Source organism: Peromyscus maniculatus, chromosome 4 (genome assembly GCF_049852395.1).
Source record: "Peromyscus maniculatus bairdii isolate BWxNUB_F1_BW_parent chromosome 4, HU_Pman_BW_mat_3.1, whole genome shotgun sequence".
Taxonomy (NCBI): domain Eukaryota; kingdom Metazoa; phylum Chordata; class Mammalia; order Rodentia; family Cricetidae; genus Peromyscus; species Peromyscus maniculatus.
The window spans coordinates 51,413,471-51,433,056 of record NC_134855.1 but is presented as its reverse complement, the minus strand read 5'-3'; the positions used below and the strand labels follow the sequence as shown (position 1 = coordinate 51,433,056).

The following is a 19,586-nucleotide window of genomic DNA, read 5'->3' as shown; positions in this document are numbered from 1 at the left end:
ATTTAATAAAACTGTGGTCCTGGATCACTGGGTGAGCAAGGTGTCTCCTGAGCCTGTCCTCTAGGAGAAAGGTGACAAATGCCGGGCTCTCTGCTCAAGTGTGGCTCGAGAACTCAGTCGCAGGGCTCCTGTGTGGATGGGAGGAGTTAGCGGGAGCATTGTTGACCTGACTGGGCAGTCACAGGGTCACAGGAGGGAGAAGACCATTACTTTTACCGGTTAACTGGTATCCTAGAATCTAAACAGGAAAATATAACGTAGGCTTGCAGTCTCTCCTCCATCCTGCATGTCCCCTGTCTGTTGTTCGGACCCTGTGGAATGGGATGACTTGACCGGATGCTGTCCTCCGGCTCAAGGTGCGAGACTGCTCAGGACTCAGTCCCTGAAGGAGCTAGGGAGCAGGGAGCAGGCAGGGTGCCCTCAAAGGTCTGCTTTCTGCTGGAACCCAGTCCAAGCCTACAAAGAAGCCGCGTTTGGTTTGGAAAGAAAAACTTCAGGGAGTTGGACAATGGCCAGCTGCTCACTGTGGAGCAGCTCTTGTTTTTAGGGATCTTTTAAACACAGGGCTTGAAAAGCTGAACTCCTCTGCTCTCTGCGTCCCTGAGGGAGAGTAGGCTGAGAAGGGACAGAGGAAGCAGGAATGTGGAAGAAATGCCACTGTGGCGGGCGCCTTTTCCCACTAAGTGCTCTGCTGTAATAACAAGACATGGGAGGCTGCAGTGGGGCCAGCTAACAGCTCTGGGTGGGCTAGGTTCTGCCCGACACAGAGATGGGGGGGGGGTAGCCACTCGGGGCCCCAGGAAACCAGTTCACAGGAAAGCTGTCTGCTTTAAAAGCTGCATGCGATCATATGTGGAATTCTGCAGCAGCTGATTCAGCACCAACCACTCTTCCCAAACTCCTGCAGGTACAGAAGATGACGGTATGCCCGACTGGGATACAGAATTGCATCCACGTTTAGGGAGTGTGGCCTTGGGTGATTAAGGACAGTTACACAAACTGGTGTCTACCCAAACCCAAGGCCTCCACTGATTCATGCACAAGGTTTTCCATTAGTAACTGACTCATGGGCCAGCGAGATGACTCAGCAGGTAAAGGTGCTTGCCACCAAGCGTGAGGACCTGAGTTTGATCCCCAGGACCCACATAGTAGGAAAACCAACTTCTGAAAATCGTTCTCTGACCTACACAGAGATGGGCGCCATGACATACCCACCACTACCCTCACACAAATAAATAAATGAATGAATAAAAAAATAAATAAGCAAACAAAGAAATAAACATACTTTCAAAACCCCACATGTAAGGTGTCGTCCAGTGGTAGAGCATTTTTTAGCTACTTTTCTTTAGTCCATGTTTAGGTCAGAGTTTGATCTTCAGCACAAAACAGAACAATAAGCCCCTGCCTCATGGTATATGTAGACTTTCATGCAGCTTACACCCAGCATGACTATAGTGATCATTTAAACCAAGGCGTGACCATAGCCGCAGAAGGCCGGAGTAGCTCTCCGGGCTCTGGGGCTGTGGGCAGCTCAGCTGTCACGCATGCACACAGGTGGTGTAACACAAGAGCTGCCGAGTCAGCTGGCTTCTAAAGCCGGCAGCCAAGCTCCAGCCAGAGTGCCAGGGAGCAGACAGGCAGCTGGCGGCTGGAGGCCACACCAGCGCCCACAGCCCATGGAGCTCCCGGCTTTCCTCGCGTTGTTAGTCCTCTGCTCCGGTAAGTGCCGCTGGGGATGGGGGCTCTCCTCTGAGTCCAAGTGCTAGCACCCCTGCCCCCTCCACCAGACCTCAGTTTCTTTGATGGGAACCCAGGATGCCCAGCCACACCAGCCTCAGGCTTCTCTACCACGCCTTTCCTGACGTTGGCTCCAACCGACCCCTGAGTATAGATTTTTAGTTTGTTTACCCAGTTAAAGTGGGAGCTGTCTAGTCAAAGGCCACAAGCAAGATATCCTGGTTGCTCTAGTATTGCCTGGTCCCAGACTCAGCCGCACGAGCGCGAACACCTTAGGTCACTTGTACAATCTGGGCGGCTAGTAGACCATGGGAGCATTCTGAACTGCCTCCATGTTCAAATCCCTAGCAGGCATGTTCGACACATAGCCTGAGGGCTGCATGTGAGATCAAAGGTACCTAGGAGTGTGTCCCAACACAAAATCATAAACTTACTAAAGCCTTATTTTTTTTTCTTAGTTACTTTATTTTTGCTTTTTTTTTTTTTTTGTAACTTGATTGCATGATTTTGGGTGTGAACTTTGTAGATGATGATGTGTTGCAAGATTCGAAATCAAAACAGCAACGTATAGTCACAAATAAGGACATTCACGGGCCTTTTGTTGCTCTGGGATCTGTCTGAGAATGAAGAGGATTGATTGGCAGCTACAGGTGCTGGGAAGGGAACCTGTTAGCTGGAGGTTTAAACTGTCTCCACAGAGAAAATGTTTTGTCTCTTTGTTCAACTTCAGAGTTGTTGCTTTTTTAAGACATATGAACGCCCAGCTGCTGCCCGCTCACCCCACCCCGTTTTGAAGGCTCTTACTAATATGTGGGTTTAGTTTGAGTTGGACTTAGGAATCTTTGCACAGCCCTTGACCCACTCTCTGCTGTGGAATGTGTCACATCACAGCCGCTGAAACGCTATCCCGCTCTCCCGAGCCCCAGACTTCCGGTGGAGGGAAACAGGAGCTGTGTGTTGATTGCTTCCGAAGGATGTTTACTGGTGATATCATCCTGCAGAGGTGAAAGGTCCCTGCACCCTGCCTTCCAGGCAAGAGCAGAGAGCAGATCCATACACATACTTATTTTCAATAGCGAAGTTAGAGAAAAATATCTAAACTCAGATCAACTAAATCCTGTGGAATCTGAAACTGATCCAGCCAAGCATGTGTTCAGTACATGGTTCAGTACATGTACGCATGTGTTTGCAAACACCACACTCACTGAAAACTCATTTTTAAAAAATTTAAAAGATAGCCGGGCAGTGGTGGTGCACGCCTTTAATCCCAGCACTCGGGAGGCAGAGGCAGGCGGATCTCTGTGAGTTCGAGGCCAGCCTGGGCTACCAAGTGAGTTTCAGGAAAGGCGCAAAGCTACACAGAGAAACCCTGTCTCGAAAAAACAAACAAACAAAAAAATTTAAAAGATGTATGTGCCCCGCATGTGTGCCCAGTGACCACAGAGGTCAGAAGGGGGCATCGGATTCCTTGGAACCGGAGTTACACACAGTTATGAGCCATCCTGTGGGCACTGGGAGCAGAACTTAGGTCCTCCGCGAGAGCACCAAGTGCTCTTAACTTCTGAGTCGTCTCTCCAGCCTCCTCGGTGAAAACTCTTAAGTGATATGTTTCTAAAAATACCTACACAATCTCCTAGGACGACAAATCCTCTGCAGCTCTTCAGAGAGGCATGTGTTGTCTGCTTGGAGCAAACCTGAAGTTTCCTGCCTTGACTCCCATGTGTAGCCTGTGGGAAGCTGAGGAAGCTGGGCGGGGGGGGGGGGGGGGGGGGGGGGGGGGGGGGAGTCCTGGGTCATGTGTGCTGGTGCCATGGGTATATGGCCATGTCACGTACCCCAGAGCCTCAGACCCGAGGAGGAATAGAAAAGCCCTCCCCCTAGAGTAAGGCTCAGGGGGAAATGGCAAAGCCTTCCTCTGGTCCTTGTGTGAATACTGAAAGTGTGGGCAGAAATGTCTACCATAGTTTTCTGCCCCCTGGCTATTATGGCCTGAAGACTGCTCCCCTACAGAGCTGTTCCCACGGAGGTAGCTAGTCCTGTCCCCTGGCTCCAACTGGATACCACAAACCCTGCCTGCTTGTTTAACGGACCACCGTAACAACCGCTCCACCCTGTTCAATCTGTATAATAAACATGCTGAGCTTCCGGGGTTCTGTGGTTTCTCCATCTGAGAGACCGGCCATCTGACCCAAGTTTTTCTGTGTCTGTGTGTCTGTCTGTGTTTCTTTCATAATTCCCTCACTGCCCCAGCCAGGTCCTTTCCTGGAGCCATGCAAAGGATATGACAGTAGTCCACAGTAATTCAGAATTATAGTCAGGCGTGGTGGCACACACCTTTAATCCCAGCACTGGGGAGCCCGAGGCAGGTGGATCTCCGTGAGTTCAAGGCCAGCTTGGTCTACAAAGGGCCGTTACATACTCTATCTCAAAAAACAAAAAATAAACAAACAAAAAAATAAGAAAGAAAGAAAAGAAAAAGAAATTTAGAATTATAAAATGCAGCCCGACAGCCTCAATTTTTTATTGTAAGGAAACTGAAGCTAGAAGATGTGAGCTGACGTGTGGTGGTGAGATGACCTAGATCCTGGAATGTGATCACTTACAAACCTGTCCCATGCACAAGCCAAAACAACCTGAAATCACCCAGGCAGAGACTCAGCACAAGATTGGAGTAAGATTTACCTATAGTGACTCACTGCAGTTCAGAATTCCTTTTGTCAAAACCAGAGGCCAGTTCCCTGTGTATGAACGCTAACCGGGCTGGTAGGATGGCTCAGTAAGTAGAGCACTGACCTTACAAACACAGGAACCGGGCTGGTAGGATGGCTCAGTAAGTAGAGCACTGACCTTACAAACACAGGAACCGGGTTGGTAGGATGGCTCAGTAAGTAGAGCACTGACCTTACAAACACAGGACCTTAGTTCAGTCCCCAGAACCCATACTTTAAAAACCAAGCATGGTGGCGCACATGTCTGTAATCCCAGGGACATAAAACTAGGGAAGGGAAGGCAGACAGATGCCTGTGCCTTACTGGTCATCCAGCCTAGCCTACATGGTAAATTTTAGGCTAATGAGAGACTCTGTCTCCAAAACGAGGTGGATCCCTGAGAAATGACATCTGAGGTTGTTCTCTGACCTCCACATGCATGTACACATATATGTACTTGCATATACACACACATGTGCAAATACACACAGTCTCACACGTAGATTACAGATAAGACCCACATGATATAGAAAGCACATTTTGAACTTGTGTATGAATTCATCTTCTCAGCATCAGTCTTCTGTGGGCAAAATTCTCATTCGTTCCCGTCAGGGCCACTCTGTCTGCTCACCGAACACACTGCAGTCACTGTTCTGTTTACATGACACCTTTCATGGAGATCTTCTCCTGTCTTCCACTCAAGAGTCCCACCGCCGCCACCTTTCTTAGGACACGAGGCCTTCCAATGTGTTCACAGTTTCATTTATGTAAATGCAAGTGTCAGTCACCATGTGGACAGAGAGAAGAGGTTCACCTTTGTTGAGGAATGTAAAGTGTTACATTTGGTTATGTAATCATGTAAATTAATTATGTAAAGATGTGTTGCTCTTTCAGGTGCCTGCCTAAGGCACATGATCAGTCTAATAAAAAGCTGAATGGCCCATAGAGGGCATTAGAAGGATAGGTGAGCTGGCAGACAGAATAAGTAGGAGAAGGAATCTAGGAGAGAGAGAGAGAGAGAGAGAGAGAGAGAGAGAGAGAGAGAGAGAGAGAGAGAGAGAGAGAGAGAGAGAGAGAATGACAAAATGAGGGAGAAAGAGAGGGAGACGCCCGAGGCCAGCCAGGCAGGCAGCCTCCAGCCAGCCAGACACAGAGAAAGCATGGAAATAGGACATACAGAAGGAAAGAAAGGTAAAAAGCCCAGAGGTAAAACATAGATGAAGAGAAACAGGCTAAAATAGTTGTGAGCTAGTTGGGACCAGCATAAGATAAGGCTGAACACTCATGGCTAATAATAAGTCTCTGTGTCATGATTTCGGAAAGCCTGCTACACATCTTCAAATATCTTAACATTCCTAAAGCAATGTTTGCATGCAGCAGATGTTCAGCTGATGTTTGGTGAGTTAGCAATGTCACCACCATTGGAATAAAGAGTATCAGTGTGACTTGGCTAACAAGTATCAATGTGATTTGGCTAAAAGAGGGCACTATTGACTTGCTTTGTTTTCTATGTAGAACCTGCCTTTTTAATGAAAGCCTTTTACAAGCATGTGTTGACTCCCGCTCTCCAAGCCATATTGTAGTTGGGAAGGGGATTGCAGAATTTTTCCTTGGAGTCTTGTAAAATTCACATTGGCTTGCTTACTCATTCTATTACTGATGGCCCTGTGGACTGTTTCCTGGCATGGGCTACAGTAAGGTTTCTGTAAACACTGTGTGTGTCTGGAGGGGGAGTGTTTCATCTTCTCACCTTGCCCATTGAGATCAATCTAAGAAAAAGAGAGTGGGGTGGATATTCCCTGTGGAGGGAACAAGACCCCTTGCATGGGCTAGGGCAGGAGCTAAGTGCCTCTGGAATGCTGGTATGCTCATCCCAATTCTCCCCTTCTTAGTGAGCCAACTCAGCTTTCCTGGGACACAATGCTGACCCACCGCTCTATCCATTGCTTTCGAGCATGTTCCTCCTCTGCAAAACAACCACCACCACAACAACAAAAAGTGTCTTACACAACACCCTCTCTTGAGGGTCATCAGCTTGCCAACAGCTTGAGGGTTGGACGTTTTGAGGTTCAGGAAACTCAGGAAACTAGAAGTGAGATGTGGACTATGTCAGGGTCCACGAGGGCCACAGTGGAGAGGTTTAAACTATGCTGAAAGGTTCAAATCCACATGGAGATTACTCTTTGCCTTTAGAGAAGAAATAAACTGCCTGTTTATAATCCTGCCTCTCGCTAGGAGGGGACATGAAGAGCATGGCTACCAACTGAATGAACCTCCGAGTTCTCATCTGTGAAGCTGGGGGTGGGGAGGGGTCAGCAGCTGAATTCAGGAGGATTACAGATGTTCATAGGATTTTACATACTAATTCATCACATAGCATCAGTCATTTCATAAAGATCCAGGTTCTAAGTGAGAATCAACACTACCACACGAAGATGGAACATACCTCATTCATTCAGCATCTAAAGCCGTCTTGGCCCATGGAGAAGTCATAGTGGCCTCAGCAACAGCCTTTGGAAAGGGAATATCTGGTTACATGAATCGGGGCAAATGGATTGCCCCTTGGTAGGCGACCTCAGCATATGAGGGATTTGGGAGGGATTTTCTCCTAGGGGGAGGGTAGATGCGGTTGGGAGGTTGTAGCCAGATCACACCACACCACACTCATAAAATTAAGAGTTGATATGGGATTACCACAGGGATGTGAGGGTTCTGCTAGCTGAGTGACCTTGGGCAAGTCCTGCACCTTCTGAAGGTCAGGTCAGAACAGTCAGCTTGCCTTAGCAGCCTCGGGGTAGTACCTGGTAGAGCCAAGAAGGAAACTGTGTTCTGAGTAAAGTCCTACCCAGGTCATCAAAGTATAGGGGGGTTGGGTTTTATTTATTTTTTCCCCTCTGTTTTAATTGGTACATGGCTCTACCGGAAGTGACTTGAAAAAATTGAGGTAAAACACACATTACATCAGTTTGGCTATTTTAAGCATTTAAAGTATGCAGTTCAGTGATATTATCACTATTACCTAGTTCTGGAACTTTTTCGTTGTCTCCAAAGGATACTCTGATCCCGTTAAATGGAACCCACCTGTCTTTCCACCTCTATGGACTTACTGTTCCAGATGTTTCAAACAGCATGTACCCTTGGTATCTGACTTTTTGCACTAGCTTAATGTTACTAATGTGCATCCATGCTGCAAGAGTATCCTCACTTCATTCCCGTTTTATGACTCAATAATATTCCATTGTTCGACTATACCACAATTTAACCATCCGCTTATCTGTTAATGACACTTGGAGTACTTTCCACCATCTGAGTATTATACGCAGTTTGGTTATTCTTTTGGGTGTACGCCCAGGAGTGAACTTGCTGGATCACGTGGTAACAACTATGGATTTAGATAGTTGAGGAACTCAACATATTGTATTCTCACCAATGTGTGTGAGGTTTCAAGTTTTCCATAACTTCACCAACGCTTTTTACTTTCCCTGTGGGCAGCCTGGAGCTTGTAAACCGGCACCCACTTTCAGCTGTTCACGGCATCCTGAGGTAGGAGGCCAGCCAGTCCAAAGTTGTCTTCGACCACGTCGAGACGTGCAAGCCTTTCTCCGGTTTTTTCTTGGGTGCAGTCTCCTGGCAAATGTGAGATGGTCAGGGGCTGCATTAAGTAAGGTCACCCATGGAGAGAACATGCGCTGTCCTACCCAGCTGTTTCTGGGTAAGGGACCCCACCAGCAACTGTGTTTGGGAGGGGACTCCGAGGTGCCTTTGACAGGGGCTCTGTGTACCCTTCATTGGCTGGCTATGCCCTGGTGAGAGTGTATGCAAGACGGGGAACAGTGTCTGACAAGGCATGTGTCGTTTGCTGCCCAGCTGGCCTTGTTCTGGGCTCCGAACACGAGACCCGTCTGGTGGCGAAGCTGTTCGAGGGTTATAGCAGCGTGGTGCGGCCGGTGGAGGACCACCGTGAGATTGTACAGGTCACCGTGGGTCTACAGCTCATCCAGCTCATCAATGTGGTAAGAGGGGTGCCGGGGGCTCCCTGTGGCACCCACCGCGTGCCACCACCCTCACACTGGACCCTCGCCCCTTGGCGTCCCTATACATGCCCTAAAGAGGGGCTTCTCTGTTTTCAGGATGAAGTCAATCAGATTGTGACAACCAACGTTCGCCTGAAACAGGTAATGGGGCCTGGGTAACGGCGCTTCCGTTGCTCTTATTCACCTAAAATCAAAGCTGGGTCCAGATGAGCTCCATCTAGGAAATGGGGTGGAATACCAAAATGATGAAAGTAGGTCCCTCGGAACAGTGGGAGCGTACATATCCGGTATGTCTTGATATCCTGTTTGATTTGAGTTCACTGTTCATGTTTGTTCTTCTCTGTGTGGATTCTTCTGCTAGGGAGACTGAAGCCAAGGGATACAAACCAGAAACCTCCAACAACAGGAATTTGTCATTGCTCTGTTCTGGAGCCCAGATGTCCCAAAGTTGATTGTTATTGGAGTTGGTTCCTTCTGAGGACTGTGAGGGGGAATGTAGTCCAGAAGCTTCTACTAGACTTGTAGATAGCTGCTGTCATGTTCACTAAACATTCTCTCGGTGTATTTGGTGCCTGTGTGTGGAGTGTGTATTTGTGTGTTTAAATTTCCTCTTTTTATAAGGACGCTGGCCTGGGGCTTACCCTAATGACCTCATTTTACATTAATTCCTCTGTAAAGATACAACTAAGGGCCCATTCTGAAGTATGGGCTAGCACTTGCAGGAGTGAATTCCCCTGAAATTCAAATCCACCGGTGACATTGCGTCCCTAAAGCTTGCTGGCCCATGGGGACTCTGGATCACTCTAGATAAGATGTCGATTCCACGCTCTAATTAGGGAAATGTCTCCCCTTCTAGCAATGGGTAGATTACAACTTGAAATGGAATCCGGAAGACTATGGCGGAGTGAAAAAAATTCACATCCCCTCGGAGAAGATCTGGCGGCCGGATGTTGTTCTCTATAACAAGTAAGCAAAGCCATGAAGGGTGGGCCAAGGGTCCCCTCGGAAGGACAGCCACATGCATTTCCCCAGCGTTTGCATTAAATAACCCTTAAAATCAGAGCCACGTTGACAGGCGAGGGGTGCCATATGGCGTCCCATGTTATGAATAGAAACAATTATGGGACCAAATTGAATCAGGGCTGTGGGTGGGGACGTTAATCCCGGAGAGCCGCAGTGGGGCGTGTGGCAACCATCCGAGTCACCTGGACTTCCATCTCTGAGTTCCTTGGAATCAAATACCACTCCCCCCGCACCCCTTCCGCCCCCTCCCGCCCCCCCCCCCATCCCGCCACCAAATGGGTCTCCACTCCCTGGAGTCTTATTCGTCACGTCTGGAACGCCGTCCCAGCACCAATACCCGGATGCCTGCGTTGCCATCCACGAGGCCCTGCAACAGACTGCGTGTTGTGAAATTATAATGTGATTCAAGACACTTGGCTTAATGACACGTTCATTATCATATGCCCTTCATTTGTCAGGGAATATTCATTTCAAAGAGCATCCTTCCAAGGCAGGAGCAGGAGCATGCGCAGTCAGCTACTGTGCGTGCCTGCAGAAGTTCCTGGGGCTGGTCGCGGAGGTGGATGAAAATGACGCCCTCTGGCGGTCCTCCTAGCTTCTACCACACACCGCCCAGCGATAGCTAGGATTCCAGCTTGACCCAAATTCCCCCATGGCTGGCGGTCCCTTTCTGTAGAGAGATGCTGATGGACGCAATTTAATGGGAACCCCACGACAGCTCTGGGCCTCTCCACAGTCTCACAAGGAGCACCTCCATGGCTAAAAAGAGCTGGTGATGCAGCTCAGGGGCAGAGGATTTGTCTAACTCGTGAAACCCTTACACTGAATCCTCAGAACTAGAGGAAATGGAAATTTGGGTTTTTAGAGACATATGAGAGGGGATCCAGCTATGAAGCCATGTTGGGTCTTGCAGGTTGGTGCTGAAGGCCCACCCCTGGGGGGAGGGACTGGCTCTGCGCGCTTCTCTCTCAGCTACAGCGGCCCCTCCCCTGCTGGCCAGAAGGCATCTGAGTTTGTGACCTGCCCACCAAGTTCTAAACAGCCCTGAGAAGGGCACCAGTCCTCCCCCACTGTATTCAGCTGCTAGCAGTGTTTTATTTTAATTTTCCAGGTTTCCCAGTCAACTCTCCAAGTACACAGATGGGGGGGGGGCTAGCTCGCATTACCAGAGTCGCGGGGGGGGGGGGGGCTGGAAAGGAAAGCTGAGTTGCCATGGACCCATGTCACCTGTTACTCCTGTAGATTCCCACATTCTTCTCTGATACTCTGACTTGGGGCTTGCTTCACGCTCAGAATCTGCGTTCTTTCTTTCATTGGCTCACTGACTGATCGATAGGATAGGTCTCGGGATGTAGCCCAGACTAACTGAGGACTCTTAATCCACCTGCCTCAGCCTCTAGAGCGCTGCAGTCACAGGAGCACACCAGCACACTTGGCTAAGGCTTAGGGATGTGCGTTTTTGGAGCATTACCGCAGCGAGTCTTATTATAGGAGGACTCTGGGGAGCACTTCCATAGATTAGGATGCAGCAGTGGAGCCATCTTCCTCCCTTGTCCCAACCGTAGTGCCGATGGCGACTTCGCCATTGTCAAGTTCACCAAGGTGCTCCTGGACTACACCGGCCACATCACCTGGACGCCTCCAGCCATCTTCAAAAGCTACTGTGAGATCATTGTCACCCATTTTCCCTTTGATGAGCAGAACTGCACCATGAAGCTGGGCACCTGGACCTATGATGGCTCTGTGGTAGCGATCAACCCGGTAAGCGGTGGCCTCCCGGGATGAAGCTGGTTTCAGGAACAGGGCCACCCAGGTATCCAAGTCAGCCTTCTGACAATCACAGGCTCACTCCAAACTAGAGAAGCATCCAGTTGTATGGCTTCCAATTGTGTGCCAAGGTCCCTGATGCACTGCCTGGGAGTTCTAAGTAAGAATTCCCTTTGCTATGTGTTGTCTCAAGAATTCTGATGAACGAGTCTTGAGCGGGCCTTGGGTATCAGTGTTTTATAGTTTCCCAGAGATCTGAGTGTAAGGCCAAAATGAATAACCCTAACTTATTATACAACACGTGCTATGTGAAATAAACCCATTACCCCAACATAGGGGGCCCAACATCCCTCTTGGGGGAGTGTCCCTCCAAATGGTTACCACATCACTGATCCTCCTCAGAGTGGTGTAGAGGGGCTCCGCAAACCTTATTCTGTTTCTCAGGAAAGCGACCAGCCGGATCTGAGTAACTTCATGGAGAGTGGCGAGTGGGTGATCAAGGAGGCCCGGGGCTGGAAACACTGGGTGTTTTATTCCTGCTGCCCCAACACGCCCTATCTGGACATCACCTACCACTTCGTCATGCAGCGCCTGCCCCTCTACTTCATCGTCAACGTCATCATTCCCTGCCTGCTCTTCTCCTTCTTAACCAGCCTGGTGTTCTACCTGCCCACAGACTCAGGTGAGTGCGGTTGCCATGACTACAGCTGCCATGGAGCCCGTGCTGCTATTTCAGGGGTAGCCAGGAATAACTGTGCTACCAGAGGCACGGGGAGCCAAATCGTCACTGCATCTGGACAGGATGCAGACGGACAGTTGCTGAGTTGGCTGTATGACTTGAGTGGCGCTCATAGCTAGGAATCAAACTCAGGTTCCCTGGAAGAGCACTAAGTGCTCTTGACCATTTAGCAAGCTCTGCAGCGCCCCCCACACACCCCCATATTTCTACTTCTTTATTTTAACGTGTATGAGTATTTTGCCTACATGTACGTGTGTGCATACATGGGTGTGCCTGGTGCTAACGGAGGCCCAAAGAGGGCATCGGTTCCCCTGGCATCGCAGTTACAGAAGGTTGAGAGCTGCAGTGTGGATGCTGGGAACGGAGCAGCCAGTGCTCTCGACGGCTGAGCCGTCTCTCTTGCCTCCCGTATTTCCTCTGGAACAAATACGTGCAAATAAATATTTCCAACTTCCCAATCAAATGAAACTTCTGAAAGAAAGTGGAGAAAACACTGCCTAGTGTGACATGGAAACTAATTAGCATCCATAAATGCTGAATTATGACTGTATAATGAAAGAGTTATGACTACTTAGTACATAACTAAACAGTAGTGTTATTAGAGAAGAAATGCTAAGTAACTTGATAGCTTAACGTTCATAATTCTAACTTCCTTGGGGAGTAGAACTGAGAACTTCATGCTTTACTCTGTGTCTGCCGTGTTTAGTTACTCCCCAGGATTCACAGGAGACCAGTTCTAGGATGCCACGGGTCCTGAAATCCAAGGATGCTCAAGTCCTTCGTATACAATGGCAATGTAGTCACATGGAACGTCTGCACAACCTTTGATACTTAAAATTATTTCTTGATACGCTGTAAAGGCTACACAATAGCTATCATACTATATTGTCTGGGTGATAGCAGCAGAAAAATCTGCATATATTTAGTGTAGATATAATTTAATTTTTCTGAATATTTCCAACACTAGTTTGGTTGAATTCTTGCAAAATCTTCAGATACAGAAGGCTGGCTGTATGTTTACCATCTGGAAGGCTACGAAGAGGTCTATAATAACAGCAGGCAGAGCAATATGAGAAACCCCACCACCACCAGGATCCCCAACAAGAGCAGCCCAAGGTTCTCTATAACACCCCACCTGACCTTCCTGCTGTCTCCCTAGCCAGGACTCCTGAGTCTCGGGGCCTGCAGAAAAAAGACAGGAGCTTAGGGAAATCCCTACTTAACAAAAAACAAAAAACTTGTAAAATGAGTGAGAAGACAAAGTTTCTAGAGGGAGGTCAGGAGTCCCTGGGCACGCTGAAGACAGCTCCTCAATGGCAGAGTTTGTCTTTTTTTCAGTTTGGCCTTGCACCTCGCTTCATACTGAGAGCAATGTATTTCTGGACTGCCCAGCCATCTGCCGGCTAACAAAAAGACCAGGACTGAGGTTTAGTCAAACTTCCACCCGGGGTCTAGCTTGCCAACCCAGAATCTCTCTTGTTTTCCTGAGTCCCAGCAAAAAGTAGGAGTCTAGGGCATGAAATGAAGTCGCCCTTCGCTGCTTGGCAACTTGTAATGGAAACAGCGGCCACTTGATGCTCAGTAGGGTTAAGACGCTGTGGTCACACAGGAGAGAAATCCCCAGAATTATCCTTTGAGAACATGCCGGCCACATTCCTTCGCCTTGGATGAGTGTCCAAGCATTGCCTTGATGGAATGCCACATGGGGGCTTTAAACCATAGCAGTGTGGGGTTTTCACAGCTCGGAAAGCTCAAACTGAGAGGAGGGAGCCAAGGGGCTTCCTCTATTCTGAGGCCAATCTCCTGTCCTGGCATGGACACCTTCTCCTCGTCCTCACATGGTCTTCCTGTACACGTCTGTGTCCAAAGTCCCCCTTACGGTGACACCGGTCACTCCCCCACTCTCGTTTTGCTATAATTATCTTCTTAATACTTATCCAAATACAGTCACCCCTGAAATCCTGGGGTTCCAGGAGTGGGCGGGCTTTGCATTTCTTCCTCGTGTCTCTCCAGGGGAGAAGATGACTCTGAGTATCTCTGTCCTGCTGTCCCTCACTGTGTTCCTCCTGGTCATCGTGGAGTTGATCCCTTCTACCTCCAGTGCCGTGCCTTTGATCGGGAAGTACATGCTGTTCACCATGGTGTCCGTCATCGCGTCCATCATCATCACCGTCATCGTTATCAACACCCACCACCGCTCGCCCAGCACCCACGTCATGCCCGAGTGGGTGCGGAAGGTGAGTGCCCAGACTCACAGGTCTCCCCTTCAGTGACACCAACCACGTCCTAGCTAACACCTGGAATACTCGGGACTGAAAGACCTTCCTGGGCTTAGGGAAGCAGGAGCAGTGTTCTGTGGGGACAGATCATGTAGCCTTCCCCGAGACAGAAGAAAAGTAAAATGAATAAAACCCACAAAAATTTATGGATGCTCTGATTAGAAATTAATAGATCCCTGTCTTCTCACTTGGACATTCTTTGGTGTTGTTGTTTGTTTTGGTTGTTGTTTTTTTTTGCTTTGTTTTGTTTTTTGTTTTGCTTTGTTTTTTTGAGACAAGGTTTCTCTGTGCAACAGTCCTGCCTGTCCTGGAACTCACTCTGTAGACCAGGCTGGCCTCGAACTCACAGAGATCCACCTGCCGCTGCCGCGCCACCACACCAGACAAGGACATTCTTAAGATTTCTATTGGTGTGCTTCCCAATTTGTGAACAGACATGCTTATTTTCACTGGTAAAAATCATCAGTTGAGAATAGAATAAGCAGGAGGAGAGAGAGGAGGGCCCTGGTGTGAGGAGAGTGCTCTCGAATATTTATGTTATTGAACTGAAAATGTGTTAATACCTCACGCATGTCTTTTTGTTTTAATCAGTTGATTTTGTGGTCATGCTGGGGATTGAGCTCAGGGCCCTGAACATTCTTGACAAGCATTATATCTCTGACCCAAATATGCCCGTATTTGATAAACATCATACAGATTCTAAGCTGTGTGGAATTAGTGTCAGTAATAATGGCTTACCATGGAGGCTTTCTGGGGGACACTAACTGTTCCTGTTAGACGACTCTGTATACTTAACATCAGGAACAAGAACAGAAGGAAACAGTTGAGTTATTCTGTGTGGCTAAGTGTTTACGTACTTGAGGCTTCAGGACTGGTCTTTAATCATATGGCCCCCAAAACACGTTGTCAAGTCTGGTAATGCGGCATTGGTGGCTGCACACGGGCTCCCTCCAGTGGCCAACTGCTCACATTACAGAACATAGTTGTAGCCTCCAGCCAGATGTATTGCCCTTGACCCTGCAGAGCTGTCCTTTGGTTTTAAGTTCAAGGAAGGTGAGGACTAGAGAGAGATGCTGAGTGATTCGCCCAAGATTACATGGCAAATTCAAAGACAGTGGTTCTTGAAATGTTGACAAGAAGTCTCATGCCATGAATTTCTTTTTTATGTTAGGTTTTTATCGACACTATCCCAAACATTATGTTTTTCTCCACAATGAAAAGACCATCCAGAGACAAACAAGAGAAAAAGATTTTCACAGAAGACATAGATATCTCTGACATTTCCGGGAAGCCGGGGCCTCCACCTGTGGGCTTCCACTCTCCGCTGATCAAGCACCCCGAGGTGAAAAGTGCCATCGAGGGTGTTAAGTACATCGCAGAGACCATGAAGTCAGACCAGGAGTCCAATAATGTAAGCTTTGTGGCTTCAAGTCCACACCTCTGGGTTTAAATGATCAAACACATGACAGGTGGGTTTGACCTGAGCATTGAGTTGGCTCCAAGCTACTGACCTCAGATGTGCTGGGTTGACTACCCCGAGGGCACTTTAGTAACTCATTTTAATTAATTTCAAATAATTACACGAAAAAATAAGATCATAATATCAGACTCGAGTGTTAAGGTTGGAGATTTATATGTTGAAGGCCAGGCCAGTAGGGGATGCTATGAGCCTGTGCCCCATCTTAAGGGATCCTGTCTACTGCCCTCTTCCCTTCCAGGCATCTGAGGAATGGAAGTATGTTGCCATGGTGATGGACCACATTCTCCTTGGAATCTTTATGCTGGTATGTCTCATCGGGACACTGGCGGTGTTTGCAGGTCGGCTCATCGAGTTACATCAGCAAGGGTGAGCAGAAGCTGAGACTGAGCCGGCCTCTGCCCCAGCCCCCAGCCCCAGCCCCAGCCAGCGCTGGGGAAGATGGGAAAGAGGAAGTCCTTTAGTCCTTTTACGCTTACCACACATGCCATTTCCCTCAAGTCCTGTTAAAGGCGGTGGTCTCTGTTCACACTGCTATGGTCTTGTAGTAAATAAAATCTTTGCAGTAAATAAAAGCGAGCCTCCAAAAAAAGTGTTCCTTTCTGAGTTTGGCTTGGATACTCAGGGTTTTCTGTTGTATTGACATTGCTAATTATTTTTGTTTTCTTTTCTTTAACAAAAAAATTGTGCATGGACGGGTGCTTTGCCTGCATGTATGTCTGTGTACCACACACATGCCTGGTGCCCATGGAAGTCAGAAGAGGGCACTGGAGTCCCTGGAACTGGAATTACAGATGGCTGTGAGCTACCGTGTAGAACCTGGGAATTGAACCCAGGTCTTCTGGAAGAGCAGCCAGTGTTCCTAATCACTGAGTCATCTTTCCAGCCCTATAGCTGTTATTTTTAAAGCATAGAGAGTGCTTTATTTAGACATACAGTTTCATACCTACTAGGAAAACCTGTCTACAAGACTCCCCCAAAGACAAAGCATTTGATGTGGACACAGAGGGAACAACAGAAAGGAAATTAGGTAGCTTTAAACTTAAAAAAAAAAAAAAAGCATACGTGTGTGTGTGTGTGTGTGTGTGTGTGTGTGTGTTTTGTTTTGCTTTTGGTTTGTTGTTGTTTTTGTGTGTCTGTTTTGAGACAGAATTTCTCACTGGTCTAGAACTTGCCAAGTAGGCCAGGCTAGCTAGGTAGCTGGCTCCGGGCTCGGGGATCTGCCCGTCTCCTCCTGCCCAGCACATGCCACACACAATTTTGTTGACATGAGTTCTGGAGCTCCTACTCAGGTCTACATGGCTCCAAAACAAGCATTTTAGCAATTGATCTGATTCCTAAACCTTTTCCATCATGACCACTTTTTGCTTGAAAAATGTTATATAGGAATATAAAATATGTATAAAAATAAATAACAAAGAAATTTAATTAAAAATCCTTTGGTGTGCACATAATTTTATCATCTATTAAGGATAAAACACAAATTTGCTTTTGAGGAAGATGTGTTTATTGTCTAACACAATCCCATTCAAAGATATACTAATTTGATGCTTACATCCTAGGGAGGATGGGAGATAAATGTTGAAAGTCTTTGCTTTCAGTAATTAAACCATGAAGTATTTAGAAGAGCAGCAGGAACAGCTCAATTCCTAACACTCACTAGCTTCCAATCTGAGCAGAGTGTATCAGGCAGCGTTCATGGATGTTGTGTAGCATGTTGGCAATGCCCAGTGCAAAGCATCGTGTGTGTGTGTGTGTGTGTGTGTGTGTGTGTGTGTGTGTGTGTGCACGCAAGCGCATGCACACCCAAGACTGCAGTGAAGTCCCACAAGGCAACTCATGGGAACATTGTCCCAGATATCTCAGCATCACGACGTGTTTGATTTAACTTTTGATAATTGCACGTTCGGCAACATTTTACTGTTGAAAAATTTTTCTGTGACCTCATATTTGGTCACATGACCATGTGACCATAAGCCATAATTTAAAATCCACTTACATAAGGTACCTCGAAATGCACAGAGTAGAGGTTGTGGGGGGTTGGGAGGAATGCGGGGTTACTGCTCATGGGGACAGACTTTGACTTTGGCAAGGTGAAAAAGTTTGGGAAGCCGATTGAGGTGATGGCCACAGCATCATGGATCTATTTGATGCCTGAGAGCTGTATACCTAGAAATGGATGAATGTCACATCCTGTGTCTGTGTGTTCTACAGCAAATGTAATAGAAGAGTAACCCTAAGGCCGCAGCATTGAACTCTGACTACAGGTTCTGAGAATAGACTGAAGACATGCTTCCCACTCAAGGAATTTATAACCCCCAGAGAGTTCTCTCAGATCACAGAGCTGCCTAGTGACAGACGACCAGGTCCATAACTCCTGCTGTTTTGCCACTTATTTGGGTTTTGGAAGTTTTCTTGCTGTGTGTGTGTGTGTGTGTGTGTGTGTGTGTGTGTGTGTGTGTGTTCTTTGTGCATGTGATTGTGTGTGTCTGAAAGCCAGAGGACAACCTCAGATGTCATTCCTCAGGCACCATTCACCATTTTTATATTTTGGTTGTGAGTCCAGCTTTAAAGGCTGAGCCATCTCTCCAGCCCTTACCCACCATTTTCTTTTTCAAAAAGACAGGGTCTCTCACTCATGTGGAACACACCAAGTGGGCTAGCTGGCTAGCCTCAGGGACCTGCTGGCTCTGACTTCTCAGAGTTGGGATTTCAAGTGTGTGCCACTGTGCCAGACGTTTTGCTTCTGAGTAGGAGTTCTAGGGACCAAACTCGGGTCCAGGTGCTTGCAAGGCAGACATTTTATTAACTGAGCCATCTACCCGGCCCCATCATGCATGCCGCAGTCCATTGCTTTCCAAGCAGTCCTGCCCCGACATGTCCTCCACCTCCTCCGTCCTAGCAGTCGGCAGCTTGGCCCTGGGTAGCTACAGGTCTGCACCAGTGTGCACTTCACCAAACTCCCAAAACGGCTCTGTCGGCCGGGCGGTGGTGGCGCACGCCTTTAATCCCAGCACTCGGGAGGCAGAGGCAGGCGGATCTCTGTGAGTTCGAGGCCAGCCTGGTCTACCAAGTGAGTTCCAGGAAAGGCGCAAAGCTACACAAAGAAACCCTGTCTCGAAAAAACAAAAAAACAAAAAAAAAAAAACAAAAACCAAAACGGCTCTGTCGATCTGGCCTCAAGCCAGAGTCTCATTCTTCCATTAGTTAAAGCCTGATTTTCAGAAGGCTACCAATAAAATTAATGCATGGGGCTGCAGGGAACCAGCCCCACCTAGTGCTGTTTGTGAAGGGTCCAGCTTGTGGGCCCGATGTGTCTGCGTTCGTACATCTGTCTGGATGGCAGGAGGGCTTCCTGGGAAAGGAGGGCCTAGAACACAGGCAAGTGCCTTGTTATGGAGATGAGTTTCCAGGGCTCAGTGAAGATGGGGGTTCCAGGAATGTGAGGAGGGGGTCTTATAACAAACTCCCCCATCCTGGGTGTGGAAGCAGCGGAGATTCTCTCACCCTCCGTTCTGGTTGCACTACAGGCTGAACCGTGTTACTGTGTCTCTCCCACACCCAGATGCCGAACACTAACTTTCGGTGCTGCGATATCGGAAGATGGGGCCTTTGGGAGGTAGTCGGCTTCAGACAAAGTCTTGGGGGCTTCTCAGTGGGGTGAGTGCTTTGATGGGGAGAGGCGTGCCAGAGAGCTTTCCTCCCCTCTCTCTTCCTCTCCCCTCCCCTCCCCTCCCACACCATGAGAGGATGCAGGGGGTCAGCTGGCAAGAACAGCCCACTGACACTGCAGTAGTGACCTTCAGTGTTCTAGCCCACTAT

At 48.2% G+C, this 19,586-nt stretch overlaps 1 protein-coding gene across 1 annotated transcript; it reads left to right on the top strand.

The window, feature by feature from the left end:
- The first annotated feature begins 1,584 nt into the window (after positions 1–1,584).
- Positions 1,585–16,339, top strand: Chrna1 (cholinergic receptor nicotinic alpha 1 subunit). Its single transcript, XM_006972439.3, has 9 exons — positions 1,585–1,719; positions 8,313–8,458; positions 8,576–8,620; positions 9,336–9,445; positions 11,068–11,263; positions 11,714–11,951; positions 14,022–14,245; positions 15,459–15,698; positions 16,006–16,339. Exons 1-9 carry the CDS (start codon positions 1,677–1,679, stop codon positions 16,135–16,137), a joined length of 1,374 nt encoding a protein of 457 aa, XP_006972501.1. The 5' UTR covers positions 1,585–1,676; the 3' UTR covers positions 16,138–16,339.
- The last annotated feature ends 3,247 nt before the right edge of the window (positions 16,340–19,586 follow it).

Excerpts from the sequence above, each read along its gene's own strand:
- Chrna1 (XM_006972439.3), top strand. The coding sequence starts at position 1,677 with ATGGAGCTCCCGGCTTTCCTCGCGTTGTTAGTCCTCTGCTCCG. Across the intron at positions 11,264-11,713 it reads CTGTGGTAGCGATCAACCCG|GAAAGCGACCAGCCGGATCT; the intron begins GTAAGCGGTGGC and ends TCTGTTTCTCAG. Across the intron at positions 15,699-16,005 it reads CAGACCAGGAGTCCAATAAT|GCATCTGAGGAATGGAAGTA; the intron begins GTAAGCTTTGTG and ends CTTCCCTTCCAG.